The following is a 14,128-nucleotide window of genomic DNA, read 5'->3' on the forward strand; positions in this document are numbered from 1 at the left end:
AAAGCTTATCTGCTCTTGCCATGGCTGACTTACTCTCCTGTTATTGTGGTTTTTCTTTCCCTTTTCACACATTATTTGGGTTCCAGTCACAGGACATTTGTCTTTTGTTTGGGATGCCGGGGAAACTTCCCTCAACAGTGACTTGTTTAGGGCCCAACAACATTCTGCAGTTTTCAAAATGTTGTGTGGGAAATGGTCTGGTGGCGGGGGGGTGTGTGTGTGTGTGATCAGAAGCCCCTTCTGGTCCCAGCAGGGTGATGTGTGACATCAGGGTGACATGTGACATCAGCAGGAAACCTTTGACCCTTTCTCATGGCTGGCTGAAGTGGCACAGGTGTCAAACTCGCGGCCCTCCAGATGTTCATGAACTACAATTCCCATCAGCCCTTGCCAGTGTAGCCAATGCTCATGTTGGGAGGGACTCATGGGAATTGTAAAATAATTGTAAAAATAACCATCTGGGTTATTTTTAGTCATTCTGGTTTTAAATTGTAATACTGTTGTCATGGGTTTTAATAACTGCTGTAGCGTATATTATTTTTCTGTACACTGCCCTGAGCCCTTCGGGGGAGGGTGGCTAATAAATTTAAAGACAGACAGACAGACAGACAGACAGACAGACAGACTAAGCAAGCCTCCACAGCTCAAGTGGCAGAGCAGGGAATCAGACCCAGTTATCCAAATTAGAGTGCCCCTGCTCTTAACCTCTACGCCACTGCTGCTCTCTAAGGTGAACCCAAATTGACATCTTCGCCTGGTGATTCATATAATCTGGCTTCTATACTAGCATTTCCCCAAACTTCAGCCATACGTTTTAAAGAAATAAAACTGGCAACATGTGAGAGTTTGAAGGAATTAGAATCATCTGGAGGGCCATGAGTTTGACACCCAAATGCCCTCCTTGAAGGAGAAGAGTTGGATTTATATCCCCCCTTTCTCTCCTGTGAGGAGACTCAAAGAGTCTTACTTTCCCTTCCCCCCACCACAGCAAACACCCTGTGAGGTGGGTGGGGCTGAGAGAGATTAGAGTGCATCTGCTCTTAACCACTACGCAACCTTCTTGGGTCGCTTGAGAGTTGAAGCCGTCTCGGCCTTTCTGCCCATTACGCAGAAGAAGAAAGTCAACGGAGAGTGAGAAATTTCGGGGCATTCTGGGGATGCTTCTGAATGCGTTCCCAAGTCAAGAGGTTTCCCTGTAAGCGGAAAACTAGCAGGTGGAAGAGAGCCAGGAATAGCACCACCTTCTTGTGTGAGAGTGCTACTTTCTGAGAGCTTTTTGTGTGAGGAGGGGAATGCTGAAAGACAGGTGCCTTGAAATGAAGAAAAAGAGCTGGGTTTTATTCCCTGCCTTTCTCACCTTCCTTTCACCTCCCCCACAACAGACAGCTTGTGAGGTTGGTGGGTCTGAGGGAGTTCTGCGAGAACTATGACTCGCCCAAGGTCACCCAGCAGGCTTCGGGTGGAGGAACGGGGAAACAAAGCCGCTCATGTGAAGGAGTGGGGAATCAAACCTGGTTCTCCAGATCAGAGTCCACTGCTCATAATCACTGTACCATGTTGGGTTGTATATGTGTTATGTGCTGTCAGGTCACTTCTGTCTTTGGCAACCCTATGAATGAATGGTCTTCACAACGCTCTCTTGTTAACAGCCTTGTTTGAGTCGTGCAAACCAGGAGTCAGGGCTTCTTTTAGAGGGCCCACCCATTTCACCGTGGGTCTTCCTCGTTTTCTGCTGCCTACAACTTTTGCTAGGGTGAATACTGAGAAGACAATCATGTCTTCTCATCACGTGACCAAATGCGACCACTCGAGGACTACGCCAGAAGGCAGACACATTGCGCACAAGCTGGCAAACCAATGCAATTGCTAAGCTTAATTGTTCTAGTTGTAAGGTCCAGTTTCTGGCATCTCAGATACCATGGATTACAATCTCTTATCAGTTCTTTGCTGGCATGACCAGTTGGTCGTGCCAGAAGGGGCTGATGGGAATTGTAGTCCATGGACATCTGACACGCCAGAGCTGGACACCTTTGTTCTAGCTTCTAGGGTAGAATTCAGCCTGGAACCCGTGAAACCGCACCCTCAAATCCCGGGGAGTTTCCCAGCCCGGAACGGGCAACCCAAAGCTAGGGGAAAGCAGTGCTAAAGGAGCTTGCTGTTGATCGACTTGTTAGAAAAAGAGCAGCAACCGCCCGATTCCCACAAGGGTGCATCTGTTTGCAAGCTAGAGCAACCAGCCCCAGTCTGGTTTTATCCCACACGGGGAGCATCTCCTTTTGAGACAGTGAGCTCAGAAACCGTGGCTAGATTGGGTATCAGCAGCAGCCGAAAAAGGATCAGTGGACGTCGTGATGGGAGGGGAAGAGAAGGATACTTAGGGACCCAGAGGGCCTGCTTCCAAAAGCTCGGCAGAGCTCCTTGTAAAAAGAACAAGGTTGTGCTGTATATTCTGTGCCTTCTTGCTACCCTGTTTATTGGCCCTGCTGTTCCTGTGCTTTTAACCAAAGCCTTAAAAGACGTGTAATCGATGGAGCCTAGCACAGATCACTTAAGTGGTAGGAGGAAAAGCTTTGCCTAAAGGCAGACACCTTCCCCAGGGCCAGGGAGCGAAGGGGGCCACCCTCATTGCTCTGCACAGAGCTGCCTGTGCTTGTGCCACTGGAATTGCTCTCCAGTAAATGTTCCTGCTGAATACCTCCTCTGGGTTGGACCGTACCGGTACCGTCGGTTCCAGAGGTTGAGCCCTACAAGCATCTCATTACGTAATGCACTTTCAATCTAATTTCCTCGCGCACTTCTTGCAGCTGGATATTACTGTATGCGAATAGCAAAAGCCCAGTAGGAATAGCAAACAATTGAGAAAGTGGATTGAATGTGCATTATTCTGCATGTGCGGAAGGGGCCGGCTCCACCATGGGAGACCCAGCACTCCCCTGCATTCCCCTTCACGGCCTCCTCTACCGCCATTGTTATTAGTATATTTTGTTTGATATCACAGCTGACAGTTCTTCAGTTGGCTGTTGGCTTTTCTTTACAATTTGAGCCTCATCCCTGGTATTCCGATTTGTAGACCTTGTTTAGGAGGCTTAGGGTTAGGCTTAGGCTTAGGGTTCTAACCTTTAAGCTGGCCAAGGAGACATATGGAAGATTTTTGTCACATGGTGGGCATTTGTGAAGAAAACTATGCCGTGGGAACATTTTCTTTTTTCTCGTAATGCTGGGAATTAAAAGTCGCCAGCAGAGTTGATCAGCCAGAGATGCAGGACAGAGATAAGGACTGTTTCTTCACACATGGGCAGATTAATGTATGTCATTCTTTATGGCAGCAACCACAGCCTTTAAAGAAATGATTGAACAAACCCCTTGGAAGATGGGTCTTATCAACAGTGATTAGTGGGAACACCCCTGAACAGGAATAGTATAGCTGGGATGGACATGATGTCTTTGGTGTCCTGATTGTGAGACAATGCGGCCCTCCAGATGTTATGGACTACAGTTCACATCATCCCCTGCCAGCATCATGCTGGTAGGGGATGATGGGAACTGTAGTTCATAACATCTGGAGGACCACGTGTTTGACACCTGTGGTTTAGGCGGACTTTGGGTCTGACCCAGGCACTTTATCCTTATTTGCTGTTTGTCTCCCTCAGCCTTTGCCTCCCATGGACTGGAATGCACCGGCGGTCACCTACAACGTGCAGTGGCGCCCTGTGGATGAGCTGCGCTGGGACCAAGTTGAAATTGCAGGCCCCCCAGTGGTGGTGACAGACACACCAACCTTCTCCCCCTACTGGATCAGGGTGCGGGCCCGCAATCTGTTTGGCCACGGACCCGAACCGGACCTCATCAAGGGCTACTCAGGGGAAAAGGGTGAGTAAAGAGAGTGGGGGTGGGGCTCCACTAAGGAAGGGCAGAGGATGGGGTCGTGGGCATTCGATCAAGTTGATTTGTGGCCAGAGTGTCCCCTTTAATGCAAAGCACATCTATGTGAAGAGGGAATTTGGATTTATACTCCACCTTTCTGTCCTGTAAGGAGACTCAAGGTGGCTCACGAAATTCCTTTCCCTTCCTCTCCCCACAACAGGCACCTTGTGAGGTAGGTGGGGCCCCAGAGAGCTCCAAAGAACTGGAGATTCAGCCTGCTGTCGCTTATAGCAGCAGTGGTGGGATTCAGCCTGCTCCTCGACTATCGTTCCGAGAACTGGTATTGGACGAATCCCACCACCCACCTCTTGGCTCTTCCCCTGCCTCCCCCCCATCTGACCGCCTTCTTGTCCGGGATCCCTCCGTGGGTTGGGGCACCCCCCTCCTAAAGTCTCTGGGTTCTGTCTCCCTTCTCCCTCCTCCTTTCTGCCGCCAACATAGCTGCGAAATCAGATGGAGGAGCAGCCTCCTTCTCCTTACCTGCCTTGCTGGCATGCTGACAGCGAGGGCGGTGGCGGGGTTGGTATGGCTGCCAGGCCGTAGTACAGCGCGGGCTTAATCATGCTGCCAGGTGCTGGCCACGCTTGCTGGTCTTCTTTGGATGGTTTCCAGCACGGTCAGGCCTCTGCCTCCCCAAAGCGCTACACCTCCTCAGAAAAGCCCCCACTAAAGTCAAGCCACCGCTGCCAATTTCCTCACTTCTGGCAGCCTCCAACATTGAAAAATGTAGGTAAGTGCAGCAGCTGCGTAAGGCGGCGGCAGTGGGGTGGCCGCTGCACTGGCGGGGCACGCCACGGGGATTGCGGTTGATTCATTAGAATCCTACCCACTGCCCAGCAGAAACGTAGGAGTGCGAAAACACATCTGGTTCACCAGATACGCCTCTGCCACTCAGATGGAGTAGTGGGGAATCAAACCTGGTTCTCCAGATTAGAATCCACCTGCTCTTAACCACTGCACCGTGCTGGCTCACGTAGTGCCGATGGGAGCCTTCCAACACTTTCCCTGGTATCCACTAAGTGTTTTTAGAAAGTGGGTGGGGCAAAGTGGGTGTTTTGCCCAAAAAGGCTGCTGTTTGGCATCAAATATTTGATTGGCTGTGGAGGTTTCTTTTTAATATTGCTTCGGCAGCAGCTGCCACCACAGCGCAGGGATCTTCACTGTGGGACTGAAAGTAAGGTGTGGTAGCCATTTTAGGTCCGGCTCCGCCTTCCGCGGCAGGTCTTTTTTGGCAGCCAATTTGTGGCTGCACCCACCATGTTGCGTCGGAATTCCAGATGTGCCCCCAAGTCTCAAAAAGGGTGAGGACCCCTGATTAAACTGTTAATTCATATCAGGAGGTTTCAGCGGGTAGAAATACTTTGAGCAGAAAAATAAAATCCAGCAGAACCCCTAAAATTTAAAACCAAAGTACAGTGAGGAAAACTGTTCGTTGTTTGTAAAATACGTTCTTGGCACCAAGATTCTTGCCTGCAGAGAGTACACAGAAGAAGAAGAGAAGAAGAAGAAGAGTTTGGATTTATATCCCCCCTCCCCCCCCCCCCCTGCAGGCACCTCAAAGGGGCTTACAATCTCCTTGCCCTTCCCCCCTCACAACAAACACCCTGTGAGGTGGGTGGGGCTGAGAGAGCTCCGAGAAGCTGTGACTAGCCCAAGGTCGCCCAGCTGGCGTGTGTGGGAGTGCACAGGCTAATCTGAATTCCCCAGATAAGCTCTCCATTGAAGCCTGGTGGGCGCAGAGCTGGGAATCAAACCCGGTTCCTCCAGATTAGATACACGAGCTCTTAACCTCCTACGCCACTGCTGCCCCCAGAGAACTGGGTGGAATTCTATCCCCTTCCCCCAAAAAGAATTTTGGATCTTGGCACTTCTGAAGATGAAAATCAGTAGATTGGTCACAAACTCAGCAATCTTCAACCAAGGTGTTTTCCCCACAGCCAATGTATCCTGGGATAAGGAAGCGAACCATCCCTGTTTGGGCATGAATTCCGCAAGGCTTCTGTGCCTAAATCGGGCCTGCCCCACGAGATTTGCCTTATCCCACGGCTTTCAAAAAATGATGAAAATGGCCATTCTTTTGAAAAAGCATTCGCCAATCCTACCGCGTAAACATCTTCGCGGGAGACAGCCGGTTTATTTTTCTGATCTATGCCGCTTTTGCTCTCGGCCTTCCTTTAGCTGCAGTCAGTACGTCCTAAAAAACGGAATCTATGTAATCTATGTAAACGATGTAAACGCATTAATAATACCTTACATTAACTACGTAAATGACGTAAACGTTCATGTGGAAATGTGAAAAACGTTCATGTGGAAAATGAAAATAAACCAGGGTCTCATGAATAATTCACTGGAGTTCCTTCCTCCTCGCCCTGGAACACGCTGATAGGTGGCTGTGCGAAGGGAGAAACCGGGATAAAAACACCTTGGAATATATGATCCCAGGTCTGTCCCAGGATATTTTGTCTGTGGGGAAAATGCCACAGTCTGTTTCAGTGCCCAAGGAGATCTCCAGCCTATTTTCGACCTTGGCAACATCAAAACTAGGATTCGATTAGGATTTAAGAGAACTCATGAATCTAATGACAACACCCATACTAACAAATCATTAAGAGGTTGAGTTTGGATTTATATCCTACCTTTCTCTCCAGTAAGGAGACTCAAAGGGGCTGACAATCTCCTTTCCCTCCCCCCTCACAACAAGCTCCCTGTGAGGTAGGTGGGGCTGAGAGAGCTCCAAAGAACTGTGACTAGCCCAAAGTCACCGAGCTGGCATGTGTTAGAGTGCACAAGCTAATCTCAATTCACCAGATATTTGGTCCACTGCCTCAATGATATTGTGGGAGTTCAATCAACCTTATGTTGGCTAGGGCCTTCATTTTCTGTCAAAACCAGGGTTGTATAGGTGGGTGCATTGGGCATAGAACTCCCACGGCGTCAATTCCCCATACATTATGCGGGTAAGTCGCGCGAGGGTTTCTATCATCTCCCAAATGCTTTTAATCATCTACATGCACCCCTGGCAACTCTTTGACTGGAGTTTTTTTAGGGCCAGCCGGGTGTCACCAGTACGCTGAGATGACACACAGCTCATGTTCACGATGGAGGGCAGTCCGTCGCACGTCTCCCTGGAGCCTCCCAGCCGCTGTTTGGGAGGCCGCTGCTGGATTTGGCTTGAGAAAGCCGCAGCCAGCTGGAAGTTAAATCCTACTCTGAAAGATGGCTGGAAGTTAAATCCCACGAAGATCGTCAGTGAAGCTGGAATTCGCTGGAAGCAACCGGGTGGACTTTGCCTTGCTCTGCCTACGCTTTGAAGCGGCTGAGGCATTGTACTGCTTAAGCTTGCTTTGTCCATCAAAAGTGCTCGGGAGTCACCCTGGACCTGGCTTTATTGCTCGAGGCCCAGATTGCTCAAACCACCCGGGTAGCGTTCCATCATTTGCGACAGGCACAGCAACTGGCCCCGTACCTCTCCCATATGGACTTAGCCACAGTCATCCATGCAATGGTCACCTCCAGGCTTGACTACTGTAACTTCGCTATACGCTTGCAATACTGCTTTTGACTGTGATCCAGGAAGCTTAAACTTCGGGTTCAACGCGGCGGCAGCCAGCGTCTCCTTAAGGCAGACCTGGCGGCATTATCATCGGCCTGGGGCCACATCCGCCCGCCGGATGACCGGTGGAGGTCTCTTTGGCCAGCGAACCTTGGCCCCTGTCCTAAGAGGGACCTGTTTAGGAACTGCCGCTGCTCATTCTTCCACTAACCCTCCCCTTCCCCACCTGCTTACTCTGCACTGAAAAGGGCCTCTGAGAGAAAAGGGCTCACTTCTGCGCCCCAGTGGCTTCTGCAGCGTTTTCATATGCTTTAAGCCCGCGAGAAGCCGGTTTGCCTTGGCTGCCGAACTTCTGGCGGGCTTTCAAAAGCGCCTGCTACCGCCCCTCCTGCCTTGCAGGGTGGCGGCTTTTGAAAGCCCCGCGAGAAGCCGGGCAACCAAGGCAACAGAAGCTTCATGCGGGGCATTCAAAAAAGCACCAGTCGATGAAGAAAAGTAGGTCAAGGGACTTAAGTCTCCCCTACTTGCTTGATTGTCAAGCAGTGGACAACTATCGCAGGTAAGTTAAAGCCTCCGTGGATTTTGTGGTACTTAAATAGTGTTGTATGCAGAACTGTTGCCACTGATTCCAAGTTGATCTGTGCACCTGTCTGTCACTTATCAGCCCCTACTATGCAGAATTGAGTTCAGCCTTTTGGCCCGGCCCTCCACAATATTTTCTGTTTCTTATGCGGCCCCATGGAAAAAATAATTGCCCACCCCTGCCTTAAGGGGACGTCTAGTCAGCACCGGATCACTGCGGTCCTGTACCATCTCCATTGGCTGCCCATTGAGTTCCGGGTCATGTTCAAGGTGCTGGTTTTAACCTTTAAGGCTATTAGCGGCCTTGGGCCTACATACTTGAGAGACCGTGTCTCCCCATATTGCCCCACTAGGACCCTCTGCTCCTTGGAGTAGTACCAGCTAGTGGTCCCTGGCCCCAAACACATCCAGCTGGCATTTACTAGGGCCAGGGCTTTCACGGTCCTGGCCCCACTCTGGTGGAACAGGCTCCCTAAAGAGTCCAGGGCCCTGCGGGACTTCCCAAGTTTCTGCAGGGCCTGTAAAACAGACTTGTTCTGCCAGGCATTTGATCAGCTAGGTTGAGTGAGATTCCATCGTTCCGGCCTCTGGTGGGCTCTGTGGGGGCGGGGGCGGTCTTTTTATCACCATCTGGGTTATTTTTAGTCATTCTGGTTTTAAATTATAATACTGTTGTCATGGGTTTTAATAACTGCTGTAGCGTATATTATTTTTCTGTACACTGCCCTGAGCCCTTCGGGGGAGGGTGGCTAATAAATTTAAAGACAGACAGACAGACAGACAGACAGACAGACAGACTAAGCAAGCCTCCACAGCTCAAGTGGCAGAGCAGGGAATCAGACCCAGTTATCCAAATTAGAGTGCCCCTGCTCTTAACCTCTACGCCACTGCTGCTCTCTAAGGTCAACCCAAATTGACATCTTCGCCTGGATTCATATAATCTTGGCTTATACTAGCATTTCCCCAAACTTCAGCCATACGTTTTAAAGAAATAAAACTGGCAACACGTGAGAGTTTGAAGGAATTAGAATCACTCACCCTCTGAGTAATCCTGATGCTTCTGCATGAGTCCCTTTCCTGAGTGTGACTCCAGAGTGAAAATAATTGAGCCTGGATTTCAGACTCATGCAGAGATGCAACAGAGAGTGCCAGGGCCAGTTTAAACATTTTAATAACTTGGCCAATGTGTTCATATCCCCTCCTGGACACAGCTGGTGATGTTGCTCAGGACTAGTTGCTTCCCTGATGTCTTGACTCAAGAACTTGCCCTGTCAGAGGGAAGCTTGCTTTGTAGATGTGTGGGAAAATTCCCCATGGCTGCATCTGGGGTCATGTGAAGGAGGCAAGGACAGAGCAGTAAATCATGCAGAGATACAACAGGCACCTTCTCCCATCAGCAAAAGCTTTGACCCTCATTGGAGCCTTTCTTTTTTTCCCCCAGCACATTAGCCGTCTTTTTTGGTGTGATATATTTAAGTGTGCCTTAGCACAGTGCTGGCTTAACGACTCTGACTCACCTGGTGCCTCTTTTCAGTAGAACCAGGTCCAGCTGTCCCCCTGGATCTACTTTGGAGGCTCCTTGTTCCTCTGGGTCTGTGCACTAATTGATTTCTCCTCTCTTTTCAGTGCCTGAGGCCACCCCAGAAAATGTGGGAATGGAAATCATCAATACCACAACCATCAACCTCTCCTGGAGTTTGCTTAATGTTGAGAAAATTTGGGGCCACCTCAAGGGGTTCAAGGTAAAGCAATAACTTAGCTCAGGGAGGGTGACATTTTTAAAGTTGGGGAGCCAGGTACGTAAACACAGGCATTTTCCGCACGGTCCAAATATCCTGGGATGGGGAGGTGAAATATTCCGGTCTGCGCTTGATTTTTACATGGCTTCTGTTCCTAAATTGGGCCCACCTTGCGAGATTTCCCTTACCCTGGGGTTTTCAAAAATCGCTAAGATGGCGGTAATGGCGTGGGTTCAAATCCCACCGCTGCCACCATGTCACGAGATCAAGACTGAGGGCTCCAGCCTTGCCTCTACAAATACAGGTTCTTTCCAACCAGGCACTCCAACTGCTGAGTTTTTTAAAGTCTTTATTTCAAATGACAAAATAAAAAAGATTGCTTTTGCATGGTTTCCTCAGCATTGTGCATTCTTATAGGATTCCTTTGTTTCAAAACTCAGAGCCATGGCAGGGAGCTGGTTCCCTTAGCCTAGCCCAAGGTGGGATCTCTTTAGCCTTTGTCTCTCATGGCTCAGGAAAACTCTCATCCCTGCCATGAGGCAATCTAGGCTTTGATGTTTTGACCATTTGCTTACTGGTAAATTTGCATGGGCTTTCTGGTTCTCCATCCAGGAGATCAAAGCTATCTATCATGCTGGTGTGAGTTTGCCTGTTGGATTTAAAGGGTGCAACTTCCTCACATGGTTCTTTTAAAATATCCCGCGCTGATCCCACTGCCATGCAAACACCGCAGGAGAAGGAGCGGTTTATTTTGCCCGCCTCATTGCCTGTCTCTTGACACCTGCGCCCATCCAGGGTCTCGCTGCCACTGCCCCCTCCTCCTCTGCTGCAGCCCCTGTTCACCCTGTTTGGCAGACAGCGAGCTGGGCATCATCCCACTGGAGGGGTACGGTAGCCCCCTCCTCCTCCTCCTCCTGTGCTCGGATGAATGGCGGCAGTGGGGTGGGGAGTCAAGCAAAAGGAAGAATCCAAGATGGATGGCAGCAGCAAAGGGAGGCCCAGTGGGGAACCCCCTCCTCTCCCTTTTGCGTTGTAAATACCAAGGAACTGGCCTGTTTGCATTGTAAATACAAAGAAACCGGGGGCTCGTGGAGTACTTCAGCTCGATTCCTTCATGGAAACGGACAGCCATGCAAAGGGAGAAACTGAGATACAAACAGCCCGGCATGTATGATCCTGGTTCTACCCCAGGGTAATTGTGGCGTGCGGAAAATGCCAGAAATTATTATTATGAATCCTACATTCAGCACTCATTTAGCAGCACTCACAAATGTTGCCTGGCCTTGATAACGAAGCAACACTTGTGCACGTGACGGACAGTCTCCTCTCTCACCCCCTTTGTGTGGGGATGTCGGCCTGAGCTATGGCAATGACCATCCTCTTCAGAGTCTTCCTTGGTGATCCCCCATCCAAGTACCGACCCTTCTTTGCTTCCAGCTCACGGAGATCCCAGCAAAGGGCTTTCCAGGCTACTGAGCAGCCAAAGTGGTTTGCCATTGCTTTCCTCTGCAGAGCCTTCCTTGGTGGTCCCCTATCCAAGTATCATAGTTGCAACATGTCCAGAATCCTAGCTATCTAAGATCTCTCCCCCTCCTAAACCCCACCCTTCCCAAGCACGGCCCCCAAATCTCCAGGAATGGCATAATCTAGAGCTGACAACCTTCTCTCTAGAAAATCTCGCCTCTTGTCAGGGCTGTTCTGGTTTTATTTATTTATTTATTTATTTTTGAGGCTTTTATACCGCGCCATCCCCGAAGGGCTCTGGGCGGTGTACAATAGATAAAAGCAGCAATACAGAATTAAAATGTTAAAAGCAGCGAACAATATTTAACAAAGGAATGAGAATATAAGTGGCGTATAATGTTTTACACAAACTTCTTTTGAAAAACATTGACTATCAGAGGGGTAAACTGGAGACACTTTTCCTGAGGATCCTCCTGTTTCTGTTGGAGGTGGAAGTACTCTTTACATTCTCAGAGGCTTCCAGGAAACAGGCTGTGGTGATAACGGGAGCTGCTGTGAGGGTGTGGGTGGTTGTGGGGGAGGCGGCCTAAGGGTTGTAGAATTGCAGGTAAATAACACTGTCCTTTTTCTCTCCTCCCTGAGGCTTATTACACCTGGCTAAAACCCAAGGGAGAGCATACCTGTCCACAGCCACCTCCTCACCGCCACCAGGAACAACAGGGTCATCTGATTGAAGGGAATGTGTCTCAGATTCTATTGGGGGTTTTCATGCCGTGGACCCGGTACCAGATTGAGATGACTGTGCTTAATGGGAAAGGTGAAGGGCCCTCCAGTGAAGCCATGGAATTTACCATGCCGGAGGGAGGTAAGGACCGTGAACCTTAAATCTGCCCCTCTCCGCCTGCTCTTCAGACCAAATCTTCCCCTCTTTTATATATGACTTCTCTTCCTGCTTCAGGAGCTAACTGCTTCCACATTGCTCTCTGAATTCTGGATATGCTGTTTGTAGTTTAATATGGTTTAGCTTATTGCCTATCGTACCAATTATGATATTTTAATGAGTATCCTATTTTCATTTAATTAATGATCAGTCATCTCAAGAGCTAACAGCCACCCTGAGCCCAAGTTGTCGGGAAAGGATGGGGTATAAATCGAACAAATATATAAATCGAACAAATAAATAACTGGTATGGAATGCGAAGGGAAATGGGAGCTTCCAGGTGGGAGGGCACGACTGTCGCCCCTGACAAAATGATGCAACTTCTGGGTGACCTGGAAGTGATGTCATTATGGTGGGGGGTGACACTGGTTGGGAATCACTGCACTAGAAGTTGCATCGTTGCACTGGGGGCATTGATCACCTCTGCCATTTCACCAGCCAGTTTGCAGGCAGTGGCCTCGAGGCAGGAGGCAAACTGCCATAAGCAGGAACATGTTAAGCCTAACCTAACTGCACACTCAGAATACCCCAGTGGTGGGATCCAGCCGGTTCGCACCACTTCGGCAGAACCGGTTGTTAAAATGGTGCTTGTGTACAACCAGCTCTTAAATTATTTGAATCCCACCACCAGAACTGGTAGTTAAATTATTTAAATCTCACCACTGGAATACCCTCTAGGTCAGGTGGAGAGGCATATTCTGACTGTACATGTAACCTCTTTCTGTGGGTTCTGTGGGGCAGTACTTGGAAGAAGTTGCAAAGAACCAAATTTAAACAAAACAGTTTACTTCTCTTTACAAATAACATTAAACATCAACATTTAACATTACAATTCAAGGTCCTGTTCAGGTTGCATTTTCAAGTCCTTCTAGTTACAGTCTACTGATACTGCCAAGTCCAATTCTTCTTTGCAAGTGGGTTGGCTCCTGAAGACTCCAAGGGCTTGATGAACAGGATTCAACATGGTGAAGGTTTCCAGGAGAACTCTCACCCATTACAACCACAAAAGGAAACCCTGAAACAATAAACTCCAACATTTACAACATAGCAAAAACAAACAATTACCTTCCCAGTAGTTCCCAATAATATTGCAATTACCTTAACAAGGTGTCAAGGGCTTATACAACCAAGGTCCAAGTCTGGTAGCCTTGTCTTCTTCAAAGAGCTCTGCAGCCTTTCTGCTGCTCTGTGTCTCCACCCCCTTACTGGTTCAACCCATTCTGGGCATGGGGGTTACATACACACTTGCCAAGAACACATAGGCCCAATTTGTATCCATACCATGGGGTCTGCAGACAGGGGCCTTAGACACCCCTGTTGCTTCTTTTCCAACATGAACTGGCTACTCCCATTGGAGGCTTGCATGTGTACTGATGAGCCATTTCAGGTCAGTAAAACAGCACACATAGGAGACTCCTGATCCCTTTCTTTCCATAGGCAGTGGTCCCAATCCAAATCAGGCCCATATATACCTGGGAAGTACAACACTCGGGAGCATACTATTCTATCCAAACCCTCAGCATCCCCAGGGAAAATATAACATGTAGTTTGTCCTTCATACTCTTGACTGGCAGCAAAAGCTATTTGCTTACAGGAAAATGCTTAGGAAAATGAGCTATAAGTTCCATATAAAAAGTCCCCTTCAAATGACCTCTCAGGAAAGTTCCCTCCCCGCCTCCAGTCCTGATAGCTTCTCTCCAGCTTTCTCACTGTCCTCTCAAGGTCTGAACCAAAGCACTTCTGAGAAGCATTCCCAAACTTCAGATAAATATACAATACTTTCAGCTGACGAACCAGATGCCTTTGAGGCAGATGGCTAATCTTTCAAAAAATACATTTTTTAAAAGTGTAGGATCCCTAAAATGTAGATGATTTGAATGCTGCTTGTGTGAATTAAATCTTGAGGGAACCCTTTGATACGCATTT

At 48.9% G+C, this 14,128-nt stretch overlaps 1 protein-coding gene across 1 annotated transcript in view; it reads left to right on the forward strand.

Annotated features, from left to right (window-relative positions):
* LOC125428002 (neural cell adhesion molecule L1-like) overlaps nucleotides 1-14,128 on the forward strand; it is a 76,130-nt gene that overhangs the window by 21,736 nt on the left and 40,266 nt on the right. Inside the window, exons 5-7 of the mRNA XM_048487575.1 lie at nucleotides 3,651-3,870; nucleotides 9,686-9,801; nucleotides 11,905-12,127. Coding sequence (XP_048343532.1) covers nucleotides 3,651-3,870; nucleotides 9,686-9,801; nucleotides 11,905-12,127 — 559 coding nt within the window. The remainder of the gene's footprint in view (nucleotides 1-3,650; nucleotides 3,871-9,685; nucleotides 9,802-11,904; nucleotides 12,128-14,128) is intronic.

This window comes from Sphaerodactylus townsendi, linkage group LG03, assembly GCF_021028975.2.
Source record: "Sphaerodactylus townsendi isolate TG3544 linkage group LG03, MPM_Stown_v2.3, whole genome shotgun sequence".
Taxonomy (NCBI): domain Eukaryota; kingdom Metazoa; phylum Chordata; class Lepidosauria; order Squamata; family Sphaerodactylidae; genus Sphaerodactylus; species Sphaerodactylus townsendi.